Here is a 27,223-nt window from a genome sequence, read left to right as displayed (position 1 = left end):
AAAATATTATTTTCATTCAATTTACACTATGCATTGTAATTTCTATCTGAAGTATATCGATAAAAAGTATTTTAAAACTCATTCGAATAAAAAATAATGGTCTGACAACCATATTTCATGACGTCATCATTTTATGGGTAAACTACACACCCGGAAGTATGTATGTAAAGTGTCAAATCTAGATATTTTGAGTTTAATGAAAGTAATTGCATGTTGAAGTCATGTCATCTAATTGATTTATTATAGCAGCATAGAAAAAAGGTACATAGAAATTGTTTTGAATTTAGAGGTTATAATTTGGTTCTTTCTCATAGCAATTTTTATTTGTTTTCATGTTGATCATGGTCATGACAAGTATGATGATTGTCATGATTGTTGCAGCAGTTGAGAGAAACAGTCATCTATTTTGAATCAATTCATTTCATTTGAGATGTGGGCTATTTTTGTTACTCAAGATTTCTCTGATTAACACGAACGGAACTTTAAAAAGATCCTTACACAATTATCTTGTTAGTAGCTAAAATTGACTCTAATAATTTAGTAGCTCAACTTGCTGACCAGTTTCAATACAGTACACAAATAAACAGTAGCAGACGACACCCTATTCTTATCAGTTGTGTTTTGAATAAAGATAAGTTCCTGATTATCTCTCTGTATAAATCTTATGTAAAATGGCCAACAGGTGGTAAGTTTTAACTTTTAATAGTTTTTGATGTCAAAAGATAATGTTGAAGTTTATGTTGATACCACAGATATATAAACAATGGATAGGAAACTTCGAAAACAGAAGTCATGAACATTTATTTAGTTTTTGTTTGAATTCATTAATGAATCATGCCTGTGGGTCAAAATTGATCATACTCTGGGGGTTATACTTACTTTATAGAGGCTGATACAGAAAAACTCAGCATTACATGTATACGTACCTTGTGGTTCTATAGAAAAGTTTTAAAAGTAAATCATGGCCTCTTGGGTCAAATTGGCCCCGCATCAGGAATCATTTAGATTTTATAGACTTGTATAGGAAAAGACATTTAATTCAGTTTTATCCTAGTGATGTGTGAAACTACAATGCCAAAGGTTGCTTTGCCTTTGGGGGGGGGGGGGGGATTGGTCGTTCAGTCAGATTGCTTAGACCTATAAATATATAACAAACATGTAATGTAGTCTTATCTTCTAAAATTGCAATGCCTAGAGCTTAGTTATTTGGCATTTAAATGTAGCATCACCTTTTGGTCCTCTACATTAAGTTATATTAATTATACTGTGGGGTCAAAATTGATCTTTGCCAGGTGTTACTTAGTTTATATAGACTGAAAGTATATAGTAAAATGCATTTGAATCTAGTGGAAAACTACAATGCCTAGAGTAGAGGTTAGATACTTGGCTTGTAGCATTCCCTATCAGGACTGTGGTAAAAAATGACACAATGATGAATGTGATTTAATTACTAACTTCTGCAGAGGAAGAATATTGACCATTAGTAGTAGTATTTGATCTCAGAGAGCAATTTAAGGCCACCAAGACTAGCCTAGGGCTGTCATTGATGGATAAATTCTACCCCATGGTGTTATGTATCCTTGTTTTAGCCACCACAAATGCAACATACTTTAAGAAAGCAAATTGTTTTCATTTGTTTGTTTCTCACTGATATCTGAAGATTCAACCAAGGAAAAATGAAAGAAGTAACTTCTCTTTTCAAAATATAATAGAGAGATATATTTTCACTTGAAGAAATTGGTTTTAAAGTGTATTGACAGTTTTAACATTTAAAGCAAGCCAGTATTGATGCAAATGTTGAATGTTGATGATATATTATAATCAATATAGCAATATTTAATTACACCCTAACCATGTGTAGTTTGATATACTGTAGGACAAATGTATAGTGTAACTGTACACTAAAAATGTAGCTTTAACAAAGTTTATAAGTATTCCTATTGGCAAGCTTAATTTTCAAGAGGTTGGGTCAGTACAGGAAGTTTTTTTTTTACGTCAAGTTTGATCAAAGAAAACTTGCACTTGATAATAACTTAGAATAAAAGTTTGACTTATGTAACATTTCTTTCATTCTTTGTAATGCTGATTATAATATTTTCTGAGGAAATTTGCTAAGTAAAAGCAAGTGGTCAATAACTTACACGTATGGCAGTTTTTTGCTGGAGAACGAATGTAAAACCTACAATCATGTTTAAACTAAATAGAAGATATTGAAAGAGTTCAGATTCAATTCACTGAATTTATTTGTATGAGTTGTATAAAATCATATTATGCAAGCCTCTGGTTAGTATAATATTTTTTTATTCAACAAAATCAATTAATTAATTTAACTAATTAATCAACATGAATATAATATTATATTTTATTACATAACCAACATAACAACTGTGTACAGTGAAAATAAACTTTTTTAGCTCGACTATTTGATAAGAATAAGAAGAGCTATCCAGGTCACTTGAGCGTTAACGTAACCACTTACGTTAAAGTTTTTGTAATACTTCTAATATTTTCAAAGTCCATTGACATATGGCTTGTAAACTTTGCACACTTAAAATGTTCACCATCATGACCTCAACCTATAGACAGGAGAAGGTAACTCTATCAAGCATTTTTACATAATAATGTCCCTTTTTAGCTCAACTATTCGATAAGAATAAGTAGAGCTATTGTAGTCACCCGAGTGTCGGCGTCTGCGTCGGCGTTGGCGTAACCACTTATGTTAAAGTTTTTGTAATAGTTCAAATATTTTCAAAGTCCATTGACATATGGCTTTGAAACTTTGCACACTTGTTCACCATCATGACCCCAACCTGTAGACAGGAGAAGGTAACTCTATCAAGCATTTTGACAGAATTATGCCCCTTTTTCAACTTAGAATTTATGTTAAAGTTTTTGTAATACCTTAAATATTTTCAAAGTCCATTGACATATGGCTTTGAAACTTTGCACACTTGTTCACCATCATGACCCCAACCTGTAGACAGGAGGAGGTAACTCTATCAAGCATTTTGACAGAATAATGTCCCTTTTTCGACTTAGAATTTATGTTAAAGTTTTTGTAATAGTTCAAATATTTTCAAAGTCCATTGACATATGGCTTTGAAACTTTGCACACTTGTTCACCATCATGACCCCAACCTGTAGACAGGAGGAGGTAACTCTATCAAGCATTTTGACAGAATTATGCCCCTTCTCGACTTAGAATTTATGTTAAAGTTTTTGTAATAGTTCAAATATTTTCAAAGTCCATTAACATATGGCTTTGAAACTTTGCACACTTGTTCACCATCATGACCCCAACCTGTAAACAGGAGGAGGTAACTGTATCAAGCATATTTTTTTACTATCAAGCACTAAGAATAGTCGAGCGTTTCTGTCCTACCGACAGCTCTTGTTCATTTTAGAATTTACATTAAAGTTTGCATACCACCTCAAATATTTATAAGTCCATTGACATCTGGCTTTGAAACAAGTGGAATTTATACACTTCTTTGAGAGGATAATAGGGCTCTCTCCAAGGCCTAAAACTGTAATATAGATTTTTTAAAAAAATTGGCCCTTTTGTGAACTAAGAATATTTTACCTTATCAAGGCTTTTTTACTATCAAGCACTAAAAATAGTCGAGCGTGCTGTCCTACCGGCAGCTCTTGTTCAAATGATGATCATTTTATCTGGTATTACAGTAAAGTCAATAAATTTCTGACATAATTTCAGAGGTGATATTAGAATAGCATAATTATTAGGTTTGAAAGGTTATAAACAGGCCCCTTTGTGAACTATTATCAAGACCTTTTTTACTATCAAGCACTAAGAATAGTCAATTGTGCTGTCCTACCGACAGCTCTTGTTCAAATGATGATCATTATGCCCCCACAAAATGGGAGCATATAGCATTGCACTTGTCTGTCTGTACGTCTGTCTGTCCCGAAATCTTCTGAACACAACTTCTCTTAAACCGGATGGCAGATTTTGCTTAATCTTCCAGGGATGAACAACCTTAACCCTTTCCCTCATGAGCATATTGTGAAAAATGGCCGTTTTCACTGAAAAGCCTCCTGTTACAAGTTCAAACTGCTATGAAACTATGAAAAATGCTTCAATACTAATCAAACTTGGCACACATGTTGACTGGACCATTACCTTTGTAACGACATGCTCAGTCTTAAATTTCCTGTTACCATGGCAACGAGGGGACATCTCAAAATTGCCAAAAATCACTATTTTGCCACAATTTTTTCCATCAAAATTTATTTCAAAGTGCTGCAACTTCTCAAGGGATTGAGATAGAGTCAAAGGCTTTTCAGCGTTGGTTACACGTAACCTTATGATCGACCTGGGGTCATTTTTAGCCTCTCACAAGTCCAAAATTTTCTTGGCGATGAGGGGGACTCCGCCCCCCTTCAAACCCACATCCCCCTTCTAGCAACACCCTGGTGTATCTTTTGGATGGGGGGCAGCGCCGAAAAAGTGATCACTTTTTTAGCAACATTTCTCAAAAGGAAAACATGTGTTTGGGGCCCAAATAGGACATTTTTTTCACTATTTCAGGGGGGGTCCAAAGTGCGTTGTTTCACGTATATATGAGGTAAAGGGTTAATGTGTAGATGGTAGTAAAGGAAGGAATTTTTGCTGCAACCAAATTTAACAGAATTATGGCCCTTTGTTGATTTTTTCACTATATACCATATAGAAATTTTGTGAACTCAACTCCTCTTAAACTGGATGGCAGATTTTGCTTAAACTTCCAGGGATGAACAACCTTAATGTGTAGATTGAAGTAAAGGAAGGAATTTTTGCTGCGACCAAATTTAACAGAATTATGGCCCTTTGTTGATTTTTTCACTATATACCATATAGTCCGTCACCTTAGTGCAAAAACTCAATAACTGCATATAGATAAAGAAGCAGATATTGAGTTCTTGCATTAAGGTGACGATACATGTTGTCAGTGGGGGCATCTGTGTCCTTTGGACACAGTTCTAGTTTTATCAGATATTACTGTAAATCCAATTATTTCTTACATAATAAATTTTGAAGGTGATATAAGAATAGCATAAGTATTAGGTTTGAAATGTTATAAATATTTGTCTGATATAAAAAAAGAATGTATAGTCTGATTTTATTGACCTGTCAATTATGAATACATTATAGGACTCATTTAAATATTCGATCCCACTTCGGTTTGGTCCGTGTAGTTTACGAGAATTAATGTGGAGTATATTAGTAATGGATTGAAAGTCACGCCAGCTTAATGTGAAGGTTTTCGTTAATTCACAATAGGACAGTTGGTAAAGAGAATGCCTGATAATTGAGAGGTCTGTGGTTCGATCCTTACTGTTGCCATTGTTTTAGTACCCTTTCTTTATTTTTGCAGTATATTTTAATGGAACAGATTTGTAGTGTGTTGTAGGGCATTGAAAAGACATTTATTGATTTTAATCCGTTTTAATTTTAAACATTTATTCTTAAAAAACATGTTATTTAAAAAGAGTACATACATAACAAAATTGAGTAAAACATAATCAAACAAAACAAACAACATAAAATAATCATATATAGATTCAATAATGTTGAAAGTATTAATAAGAAAAAAACATGGACTAACGTGGCCTCGAACTTAAAACACGTATGGCACTTAGATTATAAACTCGCGATTTACCCTATTGCGCTATAACGCTGAGTACACTTAGTTTAGAGATACAAATTAAATTAAATTCTATCATACAGCGTACATCTCACGGAACTTACCGAACATCTACCGAAGATTAATATACTGGGTGCATTGACCGTGTAATCTGTATGTAATTGACAGGTTAATAAAACCAAACAATACACTATGGGAAAGATTTATTATTTTGTTTAATGTACAGTCATGTCTGGAGGTTACTCTCTATTGAATGTAATAAATGCTCAAATTGATCACTGTGATATAACAACAACAACAATTACAACTTTTATTATTTTGATAACATCTTAAATATGTTAAAGGTGTACATGTATCTTATCTGATGGTCTACTGAACATTTTATGGACTTTATATACGGAAAGAAAACTCTCAAAAATTTAAAACTGGTGTAATACAGTTTTATCCCTAGGTAATAGATTATAATTATTGAACACTGTATAGAAATTGTCACACTGGCTCCCGGCCTTTTAGATCGTGTTGAGTTCCTGCTATTACTAGCAATTCATGAGTGATTTGTCTTGTAAGTAATTGTTTTTATGTTTTCATTGACTCCTGAGTATGGATTGATCTAATTGACCAATCATATACATGTTTTACTTGTGGTCAGGATGGTAGAAATAATACTTATACTTTTACTCATACAGCGAAGCCTTAATTTTTTGACATTGTACATTGAATTACATGTTCATGGAGCATGCATCACCTTTAGTGATATGTCTGGTATAGTTATATTGTCTTTTTTTTTGATCAAGACTGAGCAGATATCTAACTGCTGATCTAAGTCTAAAATGTCTTGAATATTTTCAAAAAGTTGTGAAAAGGGAAATTAAACCTATGACAGCATGGAAACTATAAAGACAGGTCTTTAATAATAATGATTATGCAAATTACACTGGTAAGCAACATAGCTACTTTTTTGGAGGTATACAATAAATTGCTACTTCAAATTTACTGATAAGTGTCAACAAAGGTTCACTATAGTCTTATTATATATTTTTTGTAAACTATGCAATCAAAGAATGCTTACCAATTAGATTTGATTATAGTTTCTAGGGAAAGTAAAGTTGATAAATTTAGGTTTGAACTGTAGCCACAGCAGCATTTCCCAGTTAGCAAACTCAGCATGGAAATGGACTGTTTCATCATGAAAGAGCTAGTTGTTATTGCCTCATGTTGTTGTTTTAACAAAAAAAATTGACATTTAAAGTAGATGTTTTGTCTAGAATGCAATTAAAATCTTAAATGGAGCAAACAGTAGTTTTTAAACGAAATATATGATATTTATTCTTTGAGACTGTTCTGAAATGAAGGAGATAGTCATGTTGCAAAGAAGATAGCTCTATAATTCTAGGTTCATATGCATGACATTTCTTATGTGTTGTTTATTCTTTTCTTTGTTTGAGATATTTATTTTTTTTCCTCACTGATGTGCTTTTTACCTCTCATTGCTAAAGAAAAGATTATTGATGGGAAATAAACGTGTTGTAGAATAAATCCTAAAATTATGTGATATAAAGTCAGTCATCCAACATAGTTGTAGTAATTAATAAACATGGACATACAGGTGATTTCAACATTGTTCATAAAGGTTTATACATGTAGTTTGAACCATCACATAGGATACTTCTGTAAATAAACGTATAGCCAGTAACTATAGAACTATCTCCTTGGCAACATGACTAGGACTCTCTCCTTCATGGCAGAATTGTCTTGCACAATAAGTATAATAAATTTTCTTCAGAAACTAAGTTTTTGTTCTGATTTAACTTTTATTTCATTCTAGAGGTAACATCTACTTGAAACTTATCTGTTTTAAATTATGATTGAAAAGATGAGGCAAATTGCATTAAATACTAAATGTGAAACGTCACTACAACTTCAATTTAACAAGAATTCACTAACTACATTTTCTGGAAACTTTCTCCAAGTCTGCTAATACAGCAATCTTTGATTTTCAATATTTAATGTAGAGCTTTTAAGACATATATAAGACAACATTATACCTTTTTGTTGACACCTTCTAGTTGACACCAAAATTTGACGACATGTACTAGCTCAGAGCAATTTACTGTATACCTCAGAAAAAGGTAGCTTTGGTGTTTACCTGGCATGCATTACAATGGATTTCATGTTTGTAGTTATTTGTAGGATAAACATATATTGGCTGTCCCAGTACCTGCTTATTTCATTTACAGTCATTATAGATATTTTATTTCAGACATATATAATCATGGACAAGATTTCCACAATGGCATCAAATCTAAAAAATAAGGTTTCAGATAAAACCTCAGACACACAGGTGGCACAAAGCTTGTCAGAGGCCAGGTATAGAATACAATGAGCAGTATCTATCAGCCTTGCATATATCACCATACCTCAAATGCATGATATATATCACAGTATATAAAACCCCATCCTTGAGAACACTTTTGCCCAGAATGTATATTCTTTATCCATACCCAACACAATTGATAGATCCCTACTCTGACCTTTACATTTGAAAAACAATAGATTTTACCACAAACATTGACATGTGCTCTTTTGTGTGGTGAAATTCTTATTGTATCAACTAATCTGATAATTAGAAATGGACAGGTCAGGGATCTATGCATTTAGAAAATCATAACCTCCAAATACATTTAATATCAAGGCTCTTTTACTATCAAGCACTAAGAATAGTCGAGCGTTGCTGTCCTACCAACAGCTCTTGTTTATGTCATAAGCCTGATCGGGCATTTTCACCAAGGATAACCATGAGCTAAGGCAGCTGTCAGCCAATTTCTGTCTCCTTTATATTATCAACAAGTGATGTACATATCTTGAATAGATTTTATCAAAACCAAAAATCTGAAATTTAAGAAAGTGGTATTTAATCTTTCTTACAAAATACAAAGTCACGATATCTGTAAGCAAAAAACAAAAAGATGCTTTTGGCTTTATGGCCAATGAGTGCCATTTATGAAACACAACACAAAAAAACACAACTAACTTTTAATGGATGATAATATCATTATTTGGAGACTTTAGTTAACAGCCATTCTAATGTATGTTTTCTATTTTCTACAATTATAATCAATTTTCTCACTTATAAGGTATTTGCTTTATATTCTCTGTCATGCTGCACATGATTGAAAACTCTGCCAAATTAATATGTTTATTTACCTTTGAAATGATAACCTTCTTAAGGATTAACTTCCTGAAGTTGTGTAATAGATTTGCCTAGCTTTAAATTCGGGAAAGTCCATTCAAAGTTTCAACAATGCTTAGCCTGAAATGTTATATATTATTTGTTTACAAACATTTTAATGAATGATGTGCAAATAAAGGCATTAATGTAATTATGACGTCCTTAAGTGTGCAATAATTAGGAAATGATCAATTAGTGAAACGACGAACCTTGTTCATTTTACGTTTAAATCTTCTTATGTTTGTCACGATCATAAGATTTTAATCAAGTTAAATTAACAGTATGGAAAGGACAATTACATATTAACAGAATTTCTTTGGATTTACCCATGAATAAAAGAATAAAAGCCATGAAAGATTGGAAAAGGAAATTAAGAAGAAGGTAGGGCATATTGTTTAACTAAGAGATTGGTGCCTTTAGAATATAGACAAAGTTCTCTCTTTCTTTTCTGACTGAAATCTTGGCATATACTTGCAGGTATTAATGTATTTGGATCTTTCATTAATTGCCTGAATTTCCTGTGTTTGTTTTTTTCTTTATCTGGGACAAATAAAATAGGAAAGTTGACAATAATAAATAATGTAATTATTTGTCATATTAATAGCTAATACATTGAGTTTGTTTCTGGTCAATAGCTTCAGCATACATGACAGGATTTTAAATTAAATTGCCTGTAACTCATGATTATCATAAAGTAGATGATTGGTCCCAAGCAAGACTCCCTAGCTCAAAGGTCAAGGTCACATCAAGGGGTTTGACTGAGCATTTTGTCATATAATCTTTTTTGTCATATAATCTTAAGTGCAGTAGGAGCTTGGGTCAAAACATTTAGTAGATGTCTTCACCAGGGTCAGGGTTGTATCAGGGTTTTGTTGGGAGCTGTTACCAGATTAAGGTTGTTCATTAGTTTAAAAATGTCATATTTCTTGAGCATCAAGTGTTGAATTGGCACATTTTTCAGTCTGCACACAGAATATTCATTATTTTTTTGCATGATAATAAATAAATATATAATGGGTTTAAGGTATAATAATCAAGGTTGTAAACAAATTAGACAAACAATAATTATTGTATATTACAGTATGAGTTCGCCGGCAGCGGGTGGGCGCCAAAACAAGTGCGGATGGCTGAGGAAACAGGGTGGCATGGTGAAGTCATGGCACAGGCGCTGGTTTGTTTTGAATGCTGATTATCTGTTCTACTTTGCCAAGGAAGATGATGTCCGACCCCTGGGTATGATACATCTCCCTGGCAACAAGATAATACAGCACCAGGCTAATCCAGAGGAGCCCGATAAATTCTTGTTTGAACTTATGCCAGGTAGGTTGAGGATTTTTTCTATGAATGTTATAGTCCTTACTTTTTTAACTTAAAATATATAATCCCTTGATTTGTTCACATTTGTTATCTTGTTTATGTGATTGTAGTATGACTTCTTTTACCTTTATCCTGCTGAAATAACTTACATGGACTTGTACAGCTTCTATTTTTAGAGCGACTGTGCATAATAAATTTTGGGGGTATAAATATGAAAAATTTAAAGTTTGTCACCCAACAGTATAGTGCTTGGTCAGATTTTACAGAATGATGTACATGCTGGCTTGGGTTGATGCTCGTGTCAAACACTGTTCTTTATGTTCCAGCAAGGTAAAGGTCCATTTCACTTTGAATTTCAAAATCTAGTATGAATATGTAGTAGAAAGTAAATACATGTAACACTCTCACTCTAGTGAAACTTTATTCAAGATTATTATACTCTGTTTCACTGTAATAATTGTAAAAATACATCACATAGCTTTCCTTTTGTCACAGGTGTGTGTGTGTGTGTTTTTATGAAGAATAGGCAGGATATAATTTCTGTTACCAGAGCAACTTAAAAAGTAAACATGGCAGATTAGGTTTAATTTGATTAAATTGTAATATTTTCCTCATGAACAAAATTCACTTTCACAAACAATCAATATTGTGCAGTGCGTATTTTGAAATACATGTAAACTTTAAAAAAAACTAAATTGAAATTTTACTCTTCAGTTTCGCTATTGAAGGCCTCAAATTGAAATCAAATCATATTTATTCACTCAGTGCATCACATACACTATACAAATATGAGGTATGCATTGTTGTTCAGATGTTTTTTTGGAAAAAATGACAAAAGACCTAGCTTTTACCACAGTTTTCAGCTAGTTAGGGTTTACGGAGATGATGCACTTTTCTTTGTCTTTAAATGTAGACAGACTCATCAATTCCCCCCATTCAATTTTGTATTCATTGGCAGCTACTACCGGTAGGTTTCATCCTTTCCCCAAATTTGTTTGCTACAATTGTGTTTTCTTTTTTTCTAAATTTCAATCCTATGGTCATATAACAATATAAGATAATTGCTCTTGGCTTACAAACCCTTAATTACAATTTGAGAAACTGATAGCGAACAGCATAGAGCCTGATAAAACTGTGTGGATACGCAGCTGGTCTTGATCCATGCAGATGGCAAACGCACTATGTTGGTTTTGTCATGGCGTGGCTCAGTTTTATAGTTAAAAAGTTTGACACTGTTATAACAGGTTCGCAATTATGGAGACAAGAAGAGGGTAATGATAACTGAATGTGCTTATCTCTCTAGGCTTTCATGTCTTGAACACTTTCTTTTTCTAGCTGTTGCATAAATAAATCATATACTTATGTGTTTTCTGAAACCTTGAACAACTTCAATGGTTTTAAGTTGTACAAATTTTATCTTTCTCACTTTTCATAAATATGTCAGTGTTTTAACAATACAATTATGAAATTATGTTTTTTTTATCTTGACCAAAAAGTTTTTATCTTGTCTGTGTATTTGGTTTGGGTATATTCTATTTATAACTACTGTAAGGCATGAAAACACACCTTGAGATCTTACTTCACCCTAAGGTTTTTGGTGACATATTATGATATGGCAAATAACACTGAAAAATCTCCTCGAAAACCACAGGTCCAAATTATTTTAAACTTTGCCAGTGGCATCTTTTTGTTTCTTTTTTTATCAGTTTGAATTGTTCTTTTATTGGCTGCAGTAGAGCTGAAAAAAGTAAAACCTTCAACAACAACTCTGGAACCAGTTCATAAATATTCACCAAACTTGGCTCTAATATCATAATTGAATGGAATCAATATTTAGTTGGTTTTTTTTAAAGACTTTCGTTGGCTGAATATATATTTAACATTTAAATAGCCAATAAATTAATACAGTAGATATAGATCTTCATTGGTGTACATCATCCATAGATGGATTAGCCATATGTATTTACATGGCCAACTCAAAAAGGGACCCTGAAGCTAGAAATAATTCTGAACCAGTTTTTTCTCATGAATCAATGAGCTGAATCATCAGCAAACATTGTAGACAATATTCTGGTATAGTCCTGTTTAAGTTAACTGTCAAGAAGGTGAAAACAACAAAGCTTTTATGTGAACCAAGTCAGTAGCAAACTGATTATTATAATTATGTATACAACATCCTAATATCCTCTCTCTTAGGTTTTTTAACATCAGATTAATTAGTACATGAAGATTTCACATTTTAGGGAAATTAATGTCATTTCGTTATGATGTATTTAGTTCTTTTAAAGCTTGTATTGCAAAGGAAATTATTTAGCTTGGTTTGCACAGCGTATGTAGTATAGATAGTGGCACTGATCAACATTTACATTGTTAGACACTTTATTTTAACACCTTGCCAGGGACTTTGAATTCTTTTATGTGAAGAAGTTATCGCGCCAGCTTATGGAAGGTCATTGGTTCTACTCATATGCCTGTTTATTTCCAAAAAATTCATAAAGGTGTTGACAGTCTAAGTATGACCCAACCACAGAAAAGGAGTTAACAATAGGATTGTCTCAAGTAGCCTATATTATATGGTCAGGAAACAATTTATGTTGAATAAAATAAGGAAAATAAAAGATGAAGCTATATTGTAATGTTATGCTATCTATCCATTATTATATACTGAATATAAAATTACATATACTTTACAAAATGAAGGTTTTGGGTTAATAATAATTAAAAATAATTTGACTTGTTTAATGCAATTTTAGAGATAGTATGTAATACTATATGTTTGTCATATTTTTTGTGCTGTATTTGTTTTAAACATGTTATATTAATTGGTGAAGAACTGGGATTTATTTCAGATACAGAGACATATTTTCTAGCATCCAAACTGGTAGACTTATCATTATTTAACATGAAACTAAGTTAGTATAAAGACAAACACAAAATTTATGCTTTTATAAAATGCTAATAGTAATTGCTTGCTTTTTTCTGGGTTCAAAATAACCTCACCTTCTTAAGAATATAAAAAAATATGTACTTAATTAAATGAAGGCAATTACATTTAAGTTCATATTGATATTTCTTTCAAAGTTTTATTTGAATTATTTTCTACAAAAAATGTTGGAGTATTAAAATGTGATCAGTGCCTGTTTTTTTAAGAAAAATATATCAGTACTATATAAATTTCACATGGTAGAGATTGATATTTGGAGGTTTAATGAAAATTTCATTATCTTTACTTGTTTGTAATGACATTTCAAAGTCCTAAAGTCTTTGCCATAAGAAGCATTGTGTTTTTTACTCTCTTAGGATGACATATAGTATTTCAATTGCCCAGCCGGCATTTTTGAACTGAGTAGGGGGCCATCTAACTGTACATGTAATAATAGAGAACAAAAGAGGACAATAGTATCTACCCCTTATATATAGATTAAGGGCCAGGGGCCATGTATAAAATAATAGAAAATATCATAAGAAGTGTCCCTAAAATTAGTCCATTGAAGTGGATGGTCAATCTTTCTGTCTGTTGTGAATAGATGGCCATGTCCAGTCCATGTTTTTGTCATTCATGGATTTAATTTTAGATAATTATACATAAATGTCAGCATATTGAGCTTATAACCAAGGGTTGTAGGTCAAGGTCATGCTTAACTTTAAGGAAAAACATGTTCTTGTCCTTATCATGGCTTTGGAAGCAGATGTCTGTTCTTGTTTTACATGGAGAATAAATATTTCCAATTTATGTATTTGTGCATCTTCTTGGACACATTTATTATCTTAAAGGACAATAAAATTATGCAATATCATCGAATATTGTCACCTGTTTTTTTCGCAATTTATTTAAATCAAGCACTTGAGTACAATTTATTTGCTTTTTAACTGTATTTTTATTTGACATGAAAAGGGAAATTATATAACTATAATGTTTGTTGTTTCACATTTGAACAGAGAAAGGTCAAAATATCTATAAAATGAGTCAAGGTAAAGTGTTTTCTTAACTTTCAGTTCACTTTCTTGCTGCTAATTTAACTTTGATATATCTTTTTTTTATTATTATTGTGTTTCATTAATCTTTGTTTTAATTGTTTTTCTGATTTTGTGTTAATATGGGTTTATGTATAGGTTGATTTAGTGTTTGATATTAACTACAAGGAAACTTTATATCAAAACAGGTGTAACCTGGCAACAAATGTAGTGATATAACTTCCTGTCTGTTTTTTCTAAGTTCATTTGTAATATTTGCCATAAATTCAAATGCTTATTGTCAGGGAAAGTTTTATTTACTTATTATATAGAACAATTGGATGCTAGTTAAAACTTTATTTTTTTGTTTGAATTTTAAGCCTTATATCACTAAGTGACATCAAGCTATGCTAAAATATAGTATATCTCCAGCAAGAGAGAGTTGTAGGTTTCAGTGTGATAGACTAAGGTTCCTGAAGCAGACACATCAATTTTCTTTAATGTTATCCTAGATTTGTTTTGTCCGGCAAGTACCTCTGAATTAATGTTTGAATCAAAGCAGACTTTCTGATGGTTGTGTACTAACCTTTCTAGCATGTTCACTAATTATCTCTGTTTGAAATGCTTATATATTTTCAGAAATCTATGCCCTGAATCGCAGCAAATCACTCAGCTATAAAAGTATGATGTGGGTTTGGTCACCTTTTAACATCCATCTTTGTTTTGTTATTAAATTAAAGTTTATATTTCAAGATTTGTCATTACTACCTTTACTAGTGACATGTTAAATTTATTAAAAAAGAATAAATTTTAATATTGCAAAACCATAAAATTGATAATGTATGTAATTACAGTCTGAAATAATTTGGGGTCAAGGTCATATTATTTTGTTGGCATCATCCAATGTCAAGAGAAACTTGTCAAATTGTTCAGAGAGATTTGTTCAACTTAGGTGAAGCAGTTTTAAATAATTCCATAATAAAACAAGGATGGATGTAACCATAGTAACACAGTGAAGCTGTCAAGGTCATTTGATGCTGGTTTAAGACAGTTATATATGTAATACAGTTTGTCAGTATCCTATCATTGGCTGTAGGTATACTCTACTCTCACAAAAGTAATGCTACCCTATCTTAATGAAATAGTACCTTTTTGCTTTTCTATTTTGATTTGATACAAGGAATATTTATAATCAGAAATATTGCCAGCCAGTGACATTGTAGTTTTTCTGTACAAGCTTGCTTCTTATACTAACAGCATAATGCACTTATGATAGTTCCTGACAGCATGAGGCATGTATTACATGACAGAAAATTTTTCCTTATATCATATACAAATATAAGATTATCATTTTCCTGCTATTGAAATACTGTGAAATCATCATATTTTGTGAGAATTATATTTTGTTGAGATTTTATTTACTGTAACAATTCTGTTACTGAAATCAACTGTTGAATATAATAGACATGTCATTGAGTGTGGAATTTTTATGTACATTTACTAGTTTTAAGAAATTTCAATATCAAAATAGAGAAGGTGGCATTATCTTACAGTCTGGTGCAGTAAGCTAGGCTGCATTGTGCCTATCATTATTATAGCATATGTTCAGAGTCGGTGGTATTTTAATTGGTTTCTGTTCTTACTTTTGGAAAACAAAGAAATTAGTATACTTATTTTGTGAATTATCTACAAATAGTTACATCTCACAAATAGTGTTGATTTCACAGTGAAACTTTTATCATAATTGTGTTTGTTCAGACAGTGTTGAACCATTGTGAATGGTAGAAACCTCTTAGTTACTGTTTCAGTCTACTTTTATCAAGAACAACCATTGTATTCTATTTGATAATTGAATTCATAGCCCTAATTGCTGTCAATAATGGTAGCTAAATTGCAAGTGTTTTAATAAACATATGTTGCAACCTTTGGACTGCTACAAAAGGTCATGTGAAGTTTAGCTGTGTTACTGTGAGTGGCCAAAATGTTGTATATTTCATAAGAAAATAACATGTCTTATATAAAATTACATGTATATTATTGAAAGGAGGTGAAGACAGGGTTACCATTTTTTCCGGCCAAAACATAATACAAATTTTAAATGCAATACTGTGTTATGTCAATGGTGGTAAGAAACACAAGTTACATCAGTGTTGCAATGTTTTCACAAACGATAGGTTTAAACTTTAACATGTCTGAACAAACTTGCTAGTAACTTTATATTTTATAAAAACCTTTATGCAAGTATGTGTACGTATATGATACTTTTATATTAGCATGCGTGAGGAAATTGCATCTTGAGCTATAGACTTGTATCTAAAGGAGTTAATATGTATAAACTTGATAGTGAATGAAGTATGATGTATTACATAAAACAAGATTTTAATTTCTGCACGATTATAGGAAATGTATGAGATATAATGAAAAATGTAGTTGTATTCATACATTTATTGTCTCAATGTTAGACATAGTTGTCTCAGCTTTTAGTTTTTTAATTTAATGAAAATGTAAGAGAATGATGATGTACAGATGTATAGTTCTAGTCATAATGTACTTTTCTAGTGATGATGTACATTTCTAGTGATGATGTACATAGTTCTAGTGATGATGTACATTTCTAGTGATTCTGTACTGATGTACACTTTTAATGATGCTGTACACTTCCATTGATGATGTACAGGATAATGTAGATATCTAGTGAAGGTGTACAGGTGTAAACATTTAGTCATATTGTACAGTTGTACATGTCTAGTAATGATATTGTTCTTGACCATAAGGGTACATTGTTGTTATTGCACTATAAACATAAATATAATATGCAAATTTATTTAGCCCACAGCAATTTTTGCATCATAATGTGAACATAATGTTAGGTAAAACTACAAATGCATACAAACAATTATAACTTCTTGGCCTATGTCTTTTCCCACTCGTTTTACATGAGACAAGTGACACTTCAAGAAATCTGATCCAGTAACAACAGCTGTCGCTTTAAAAGATAACTCAATGTTTGTACAAGTGTCAGTCACTGCTTGATATCAGCTTAGACTCAAAATAAGTTTGGCTGTTTAACATGGTCAAAGAATCACTAGTTTAGTGCGGAGGAAGGTAGTCTAGTACTGGTGTAACTCTCCAGGAACGATGGTTAGGAAACTACCCGCCTTTATGACTGAAATACTGTTGGGAAAAAGCATAAAATGAAACAAACAAAGAATCACTAAAACTGTAATCTTCAGTTATACAGGTATAAATCAAAAGTATTCAATGATTAATCCATCAATTTACATAGTTAAGCAGATTTTTAGAGATAATCTTTTAAGAAAATGGGTAATACACATGTAGTACATTGTACAATAGGTTACAGTGTTTCACTATTTCATACAATAGATGACTGTGTTTCACCATTATGTGCAATAGGTAACATTGATTCACCATTCAATACAATAGATAACAGAGTGGATACCTTGTTTCACCTTTGGGTAAATAGCTTAAATTGATGCATCATTGGAAACAATAGGTTACAGTGTTTCACCATTGGGTACAACTGGTTACAGTGTTTCATCATTGACAGTGTTTCACCATTTGCTATAACAAGTTACAGTATTTCACCATTGGGTAAAATAGGTTACAGTGTTTCACCATTGGGTACAATAGGTTATAGTGTTTCGTCATTGGATACGACAAGTTACAGTATTTCACCATTTAGTACAACTGGTTACAGTGTTTTACCATTGGTGACAGTGTTTCACCATTGGGTACAATAGGTTAAAGTGTTTCACCATTTGTACAACAGGTTACAGTGTTTTACCATTGGGTACAACTGGTTACAGTGTTTTACCATTGAATACAATAGGTTACAGTGTTTCACCATTGGGAACAATAGCATTGGGTACAATAGGTGACAGTATTTCACCATTGGGTACAACTGGTTACAGTGTTTTACCATTCAATACAATAGGTGACAGTGTTTCACCATTTGGTACAATAGGTTAAAGTGTTTAACCATTGGGTACAATAGGTGACAGTGTTTCACCATTGGGTACAACTGGTTACAGTGTTTTACCATTCAATACAATAGGTAACAGGTGTTTCACCATTTGGTACAATAGGTTAAAGTGTTTCACCATTCAATACAATAGGTTACAGTGTTTCACCATTGGGTACAATAGGTTAAAGTGTTTAACCATTGGGTACAATAGGTGACAGTGTTTCACCATTGGGTACAACTGGTTACAGTGTTTTACCATTCAATACAATAGGTAACAGTGTTTCACCATTTGGTACAATAAGTTAAAGTGTTTCACCATTGGGTACAATAGGTGTCAGTGTTTCACCATTGGGTACAACTGGTTACAGTGTTTTACCATTCAAAACAATAGATAAAGGTGTTACACCATTTGGTACAATAGGTTAAAGTGTTTCACCATTGGGTACAATAGGTTACAGTGTTTCACCATTTGGTACAACAAGTTACAGTGTTTCACCATTGGGTACAACTGGTTACAGTGTTTCACCATTGGGTACAACTGGTTACAGTGTTTAACCATTGGGTACAATAGGTTATAGTGTTTTGTCATTGGATACAACAAGTTACAGTATTTCACCATTGGGTACAATAGGTTACAGTGTTTCACCATTTGGTACAACTGGTTACAGTGTTTTACCATTGGTGACAGTGTTTCACCATTGGGTACACCTGGTTACAGTGTTTAACCATTCAATACAATAGGTAACAGTGTTTCACCATTTGGTACAATAGGTTAAAGTGTTTCACCATTTGTTACAATAGGTGACAGTGTTTCACGATCGGGTACAAATTGTTACAGTGTTTTACCATTGAATACAATAGGTTACTGTGTTTCACCATTGGGTAAAGCTGGTTACAACCATTGGGAACAACTGGTTACAGTGTTTTACCATTGAATACAATTGGTAACAGTGTTTCACCATTTGGTTAATAGGTTAAAGTGTTTCACCATTGGGTTAATAGGTTACAGTGTTTCACCATTGGGTACAATAGGTGACAGTGTTTCACCATTGGGTACAACTGGTTACAACCATTGGGTACAACTGACTACAGTGTTTTACCATTCAATACAATAGGTAACAGTGTTTCATCGTTTGGTACAATAGGTTAAATTGTTTCACCATTGGGTACAATAGGTTACAGTGTTTCACCATTGGGTACGACTGGTTACAGTGTTTTACCATTCAATACAATAGGTAACAGTGTTTTACCATTCAATTCAATAGGTATCAGTGTTTCACAATTTGGTACAATAGGTTAAAGTGTTTCACCATTGGGTACAACCGGTTACAGTGTTTCCCCATTGGGTACAATAGGTAACAGTGTTTTACCATTCAATACAATAGGTAAAAGTGTTTCACCATTCAATACAATAGGTGTCAGTGTTTCACCATTGGGTACAACTGGTTACAGTGTTTTACCATTCAAAACAATAGATAAAGGTGTTACACCATTTGGTACAATAGGTTAAAGTGTTTCACCATTCAATACAATAGGTTACAGTGTTTTACCATTCAATTCAATAGATTACAGTGTTTCACCATTGGGTACAATTGCTTACAGTGTTTTACCATTCAATACAATAGGTAACAGTGTTTTACCATTCAATACAATAGGTACCAGTGTTTCACCATTCAATACAATAGGTTACAGTGTTTCACCATTGAGTACAATAGGTTACAGTGTTTCACCATTGGGTACAACTGGTGACAGTGTTTCACCATTGGGTACAACTGGTTACAGTGTTTCACCATTGGGTACAATAGGTGACAGTGTTTCACCATTGGGTACAACTAGTTACAGTGTTTTACCATTGGGTACAATTGGTTGCAGTATTTCACCAATGGGTACAATAGGTTACAGTGTTACAGGTACTACTGGTTATAGTCTTTCACTATCCGGTACAATAGCTTACAATGACTCACCTTTAAGTACAATAGGTTACATCATTGGGTACAATAGATTATATTGATTCAACATTTGGTACAATAGGTTATAGTGCTTAACCATTGACTGCAATAAGTTACATTGATTTTCTCATTGGATACAATACATGTAGGTTACAGTTCTACACCATTGGGTACAACTGGTTACATCGTTTCACCATTTAGTAAGTCAGTCAGCAGACCAACTATTAATTCAGTGTTCATTATGTCAGTTTAATCCAATCAAGTATATGTTTTAAAATGTGACATGTATTATTTTTGTCTCAGAAATGCCGACAAGATTCATTAAAGATTAATTTATATTTTAAAAGAATTCACTTATTTTATGCTAGAAAAATTGAAAGGGCTCTAAACATTATAAAGTCAGTCCAGAAAGTAGTATACCTTCTTGTAGATATATTTAATTATGTTAATAAATGACTAAATAGGAACATATTTGAACAAAATGAATGAATTTACTTATTTTCAAATTTGTTTCATCATCTGGTTTTTACATTGATATAAAATTTTTGCAATTATTCTCTGTCACAATATTTGTTAATGTAAAAATAGTTACTCTTACCTGTCCTCAACCTTAACTTGTAATCAGAACACACACAAAAACATTTATAAATTGTTTATATTACATCAAATAGATACACCAGACCAAAATGATATTATGACCCTGCTAGATTTTACAAAATGAGCTAAAATGTCCTCAGACCTCTTTGATTCTGGAACTGTTTAGTGTTAGAGGGTTTTCAGTATCATCATGCTAAAATGATCAGACAACGAAAAGAGCCTGGTTACTGAGCTTCAATGTACAGACTGGCCATGCTCTGTACTGGTGATATAGAGTCTGGTTACAGGACACCGATGTGCAGGCTGATCTGGCTCTGTACTGGTGATATAAAGTCTGGTTACAGGACATCGATGTGCAGGCTGATCTGGCTCTATACTGGTGATATAAAGTCTGGTTACAGGACATCGATGTGCAGGCTGATCTGGCTCTGTACTGGTGATATACAGTCTGGTTACAGGACATCGATGTGCAGGCTGATCTGGTTCTATACTGGTGATATACAGTCTGGTTACAGGACATCGATGTGCAGGCTGATCTGGTTATTTACTATAGTTGCATGCAGATTCTGGTAACAAGTCATCAGAATACAGGCTGGCCTGGCTCTATACTGGTCATATAGCGTGTCATTATCACTATTATTAGAGTTTATTATTACTGGCATACACCATCATTATTTTAATCTTATGCTTAAAGGTAGGAACCCTCAAAAGATGGCACCCAATCACGAATCATTTCTGTTGTCTGCTGCAACTGATGCTGAGAGACAGGATTGGATCAAGGCGATAAGAAAAGTCATGTTTGCTTCTATAGGGGGTGGTGAGTATAGGACTTTAAATATAATCATCAAAGTAAATAAATGATCAATTGTGAGCTGTTTAAAATTTTAGCAACAGTCCAAACATGCTTATTAAGTTCACAGTCTTGTTTATTTCAATTCTATATGAATGCTGCTGTTACTAGATCTAGGGTTGGAAAGATAAATATTGGGAGCACAGTGCTTGTTAATAATGAAGGCTTAGTTAGTAACACCCAGTATTTATCTTTGAAGCAGTCCTGATTGCATCAAATAAGTAAGAAAGTTATATCAAACTCGAAAGTGTTGTTAAGTCTTTGACTATTTCTACTTTCCTCTGTGTTAATTTTAAAGGAAAGAAACATTCAAAGATTTTTTTAGCTCCAGTTTTTGAAGAAAAAGTGTCATGTCATTGATGGCTAATAAAGTTGTTTCCATGAAACCTTATATGTGGTAGTACCTTAATGAGTTCTACCTGTCAGACCAATTTTCAGATCAAACGGTGAAAGGTCACAGGGATCTTGAAGCAAGGTGCATGAACCTAAGAATTTCAAACTTTGTATATAGATGCACTGTCTTGTGGTCAACTAGCCACACCTATTTACAGACCAAAAGGTCAATGTTCAAGGTTTTAGATATCTGTAATCACAAACATTAAACTGGCCTTCAGTCAAATTGAGAATATGATCCTTGATTAGTTCTACCTACCCTTCCCATTTCCAGGTCAAAGGTCAAGATCACAGGGACCTGTTATAAAACATTTAATTGGTCATTAAATCAAAGGTTATTGACAAAGAAACTTCAAACTGTGTATGTAGATGCACCATGATTACTTCTACCTGTCATAGATACTCATTGTAGGTCAAAAGCTTAATGGTCAAGGTCAAACTGACATTTGATTACCTTATTTTTATAAAACTTGTGTATGTTTAAGGTCTATGTGCCTTTAACTTCAAATTATCTCTGTGTTTTGAAATTGTGCAATTACTATCCTGTACTGAGAATGGTTTAGGTCTCTGCTCCTCTCTGCTCTTGTTTAACGTGGTATGACAATTGATATAATTTAAATGTATTTTATTAAAGCTGTAACCTGTGAAATATTTCAGCAATTTTTGGAACTGCCCTAGAAGAGACAATGGAGTTTGAAAAGAAGAGAAGTAAAAGAAAAGTGCCCCTGATTATAGAATCGTGTATAGAGTTTCTTACAGAACATGGCCTGGAAGTAGAGGGAATATTTAGGTAACAGACTACACAAAGGCTTACCAACATTATTTTATATTTGTGATGAAAATAAACAACCTTAATGATCCTTTTGTCTCCTAAATAACAGTAATGGTACACTACAAACAAATCTTGATGACATCTGTATTTTGATTGTGGTAATTCATTAATTTTATCTCTCCAGCATCATGCAGATGTTCAGTATGAAAATATGCTTAGATCATTAGGTCATGATGTTTATTTTTTACCATAATCAGGAAGATGAAGTATAAATTCGTAAAAAATTTATAGCACACATCTGGTTTGTTTACTTATAGATTACCAGGAAGAATGCTGCTAGTACGAGATTTGAAGGACAGATTTGATGAGGGGGAAATTGTGACTCTAGATATAGAAAATATTGATGTACATTCTGTTGCATCATTGTTAAAACAGTATTTTCGAGAACTCCCAGAATGCCTTATTCCATATAAATTTTATCAAGAGTTTATGAATATAGCGATGAAGTTTCAGGGGACAAAATGTGACAATAATAGAATGGAACAAGTTCAGAGTCTACGAGCGGGCATGGCAGATCTTCCCCAGGACAATTATAATGCCCTGAAATATTTGTGCAATTTCTTGCGTAAAGTTGCAAATAAAACAGAAATAAACAAAATGACTCCTCAAAATTTAGCACGAGTTTTTGGTCCAAACATCATAAGACACCCACAAATGGAGGACAATCCAGAAATGTTCATGTTGACAACGTCAGATATATCAGAACAGCTTGCTTACATGATGATCAATTTTGATACGAAAATATTCACGATTGAATTTGATGAGGGACGAAAATCTGCTCAAGTTGCTGTAGATGATTTATTAAGAATTGACAGTGTATCATCTGAAAGTGACCTTTTACAACCTCTCACACATAATGGTAGTTCAGCTGTTAATGATCTTAGTGACATCACATTTGATCATCCTAGAGACAGGAGAGCAAGATCATTTAAACCTGACTTACTTGTAGAAACAGATAAAGCTAACAAGTACCATTTAAATTCAGATTTAGGGGGAGTTATGTCACCACAATCAGCTGAATTTTCACCAACTACTCCAATGTCAACAGTGTTTCAATCTCCATTATCATTTGATAATAATGGGAAACCTATTCCTCCGTTACGAAGAAAGTACACAAGAAAACATAAGGAAGTTAGTGCTCAAAAAAGTAATGAATCAATTTCATCAGAATGCAGCTCGGAAAATTCTCTAGATAGTGCAGGGGAGAGTAATCTTCAGTCAAATACAGTTACCTCCCTTTCAAACCATCAGTCAACAATAGTGACCTTCCCTACTAGTGAACGTAATACAGCCGTGTTGGAACTTGAAAGTAAGCTTGAAACTATGACAGCTGAATATAATACGCTGAAAATGAAATATGACAATCTAAATGCATCAAAGTCTAAAGCTGATGAACGTGTAAAAAATTTAAGCGCTGAAAATACCAAAATACAGTCTCGGTATGAAGACCATATTAAAAATCTGGAAGCTAAACACAAATCACACATAGAGGATTTAGCCAAGAAACTAGAAAATGAAAAGGCAAGTACAAATGAAGCTGTACAGAAAATTGTTGATTTACAGAAATCAATTCATAATTACCAGATGCAATATGGAGACTTGAAAAATAAGTTGCCACCATTGTATCAGAACTGAGACTTGAGTGATCAAGTGTTTAACAAAACATCAAATCAAAAAATAGTTAACAGTTATATGTATGTATATATAAAGAAACCATTATTAATGTAAAAAATCATGGCAACTCATTCTACTATCTTAAATACATCTTCATAAGAAAAAAATATATATACCAGGTAATTAAAATATTTTCTCTTAAGTTTGTCTGGTAGGTCGAAATATTGGTCTAACTAAATAATATTGAAGGTGGTTTGGCATTAAAATCCAAAACTAAAATAAAGTAGTATTAGGAAATACACCCTATAACTGTTTGTAAACTGTGAAGTGTGGCCAGATATCACATTAGAGCATAAAACACCACACAAATGCCCAGTTTGTGTATAATTTTTCATGGGCTTTGAGCAAAACAGTTATAACTCATACAACGCAAAGACATTACAAATTTCTCTCCAAGTCCCTGATGTATCTGTAGAAAAAGAAACTTATTGTTACATATTTGCTTAAGTTTACAAGTGGGCCCTTAGTAGTATAGATAGAGTTTTATACTGTGGGAATAATTATTATTTTTGAGGATTGCACATTTGTCGTTTTATTTTAAGTTGTACATAACATAATATTTTTTATAAATCCCGTCAGATATTGTCTGATGGTATTTTGGGGAAATTTTGTTTTGTTATTCTTGTATAAGAATTAGGAAGATACTGTGTTGACAAACATAATGCATGTTTTTATTCAGGTTTGTGATATATTAATGATTATCAGAGTTTCTGAGTTCTATTGTTTTGTATAAAGTGTTCAAATATGTCTACATTATTATTTGTACAGAATTATTGGTGCTTGTAACTTACTTAATTTATTGGTTGAATATGAGTTGAACTCTGTACAGTCAAATAGATGTTAGAGGACATATGTTTTCTTTATACTGAAGAGTGAAAGCCTTTATTTATGAGCCACTTTTCGTCATGCTAGGTTTGCCATGCTGGACAGCAAAATGTTGGTCTTATTATTCATGAATGGCAAAGGTGGTCTAACATTAAATACTTTAATGTTTAAGAAATAATTGTTTAGATATAATGTAAGATTACATGTGTATGTTATGAGTGGTATGGAGTTGTGTAGGATGTGGTACATTATGTCATGTGTTAATTAATTATTCATGAATTTACCTTTGTTGACCAATCAAAATACAGCTTACTGAACAAAACTTTGTATACTGCATAATATCTGCATAATATGACCAACCATTTTATTTAAATTCTCTGATTGTCAATATTATTTAAAGTCATGGTTAGATAGTTTGCTCATCTTTACAGAATGCATGGATTAGTAAGCATTTCATAGCAGATACTATGAAATTATACACTAAATAAACTTGACTGACAAAACTGTTAGGGTAAGGGAACGAGTATTCAGAGTGTTAAAATAACACTCTTATATGTTTTTACAGTGAAGTGTACACTGATGTGAGTGATATTTTTTGAAGACAAGAAAATATGACATATAGATATTTCAGATTTAGTTTACACTGAAAGACATTTCTAACATATTAGCATCACAAAGTGCTCATAGGTGAGCATTGATGATTGTTTTATCATGTAGCACCCACCTCATTGTCCCCTACAAAAGTTATATAAACCATGCCTCTAGGGTCAAAACTGGCCCTGACATGGAGGTTAATTTGTTAAAATAGACTTGTGTTATAAAAAATATCTAAAAAATATCTCTTTAGAAAATCCAATGCCATATTCATAGATATTTGGCTTGCAGCACCACATTGTGGTCCTCTGCAAAAATTATATAAATCATGGGCCTTGCCCCACACTTTGGGTCACTTAGTATATAATTCTTTTAAAGGAAAAAAGATTAAAGTCTTTTTGTTTAAAACTACACTGCTTAGATATAGGTATGTAATATTCCCTAGTTTCATAGAGGATAGATTTGAAAATGATATCTCAAACCATAATTATGAAAATCAATTTCCAAATGTGTCTCGTTTGAAATGTCTTTCAGCGTATTGTATAACAATTACTCAGTAAACAGGGTAATGTCTTTTAATTGACCTTGACTATTTAAAATGTTTTTATCTTTTTGTTTTAATTGAAATGTTTTTTGTTCTTAATTTATTTAAAAATATATTTTGGCTGATAGATAAATGGGACCAATATATAGGGTAAGTTTCAAAACAAAGTTGAAACTATAGCTATACATGTCTTTGCCTCATTATGCATATTGAATTAGAAACTTAATAAATTAGAACCTTTGACATTTTCTAAAGAAATTAGAAGGTTTGACATTTTCTTAAGTTAATTTTGCTGTGTGTTTGATGATGAAAAAAAAAGGAGTTGTTAAAGTTAACAGAAATATTTGTTCATTAATTAGTGCCTGAACAGAGTAATTGTTGTGAAAGTAATTTCAATGCACAGAAATTGTATTTAAAACATACTGGTGCTATTTTGACTTTAAAATGTAGTAATCATGTGTATTTTGTATCTACAGGAAATAACATTTTATCTTAGTTAGGAAAATGAACAATAGAATTTACCTTGGTTTTGAATTTTAGTTGTTATGTTATGCTTGCTTAGACTTGTCTATATATTTTTTATAGAATATGCTGTCACATTTCAATCTGTCTTGTATTTGTGTGACAAAAATTTAAATTTGAGGTTTAATTTAAGATTTGACTGTATTTTTTGCCAGGGTTTCTGAATGAAAAAAGCTGGTAATTAAATATTTTTTGTACGTCAGAAACTCTTCTGTTCATTTCTCAAGAGTTATCAACCAAACTTTCACAGATTTGATCATTTCTGGCAGAATTATGGCCCTTTGCCTTTTCAGCAGAAAGCATGACAATTAAT

General features: G+C 32.4%; 1 protein-coding gene across 8 annotated transcripts; it reads left to right on the top strand.

Annotated features, from left to right (window-relative positions):
- Positions 1–126: 126 nt before the first annotated feature.
- LOC132729009 (rho GTPase-activating protein 22-like) lies at positions 127–27,223 on the top strand. Of its 8 annotated transcripts, XM_060714733.1 has the most exons (8): positions 135–261; positions 7,906–8,012; positions 9,956–10,194; positions 11,436–11,462; positions 13,041–13,103; positions 21,371–21,493; positions 22,577–22,709; positions 23,009–27,223. In XM_060714733.1, exons 2-8 carry the CDS (start codon positions 7,918–7,920, stop codon positions 24,384–24,386), a joined length of 2,058 nt encoding a protein of 685 aa, XP_060570716.1. In that variant the 5' UTR covers positions 135–261; positions 7,906–7,917; the 3' UTR covers positions 24,387–27,223. The 8 variants fall into 8 exon arrangements, with proteins under 8 accessions (XP_060570724.1, XP_060570716.1, XP_060570719.1 ...); XM_060714741.1 differs by lacking the exon at positions 7,906–8,012 and having other exon boundaries at positions 127–261; XM_060714736.1 differs by lacking the exons at positions 11,436–11,462; positions 13,041–13,103 and adding an exon at positions 14,785–14,826.

The sequence above is a fragment of the Ruditapes philippinarum genome, unplaced genomic scaffold (assembly GCF_026571515.1).
Source record: "Ruditapes philippinarum isolate M1 unplaced genomic scaffold, ASM2657151v2 ctg88_1_1_1_1, whole genome shotgun sequence".
NCBI lineage: Eukaryota > Metazoa > Mollusca > Bivalvia > Venerida > Veneridae > Ruditapes > Ruditapes philippinarum.
The sequence above is the reverse complement of the archived record's forward strand: the minus strand, read 5'-3'. Positions and strand labels throughout refer to the sequence as shown.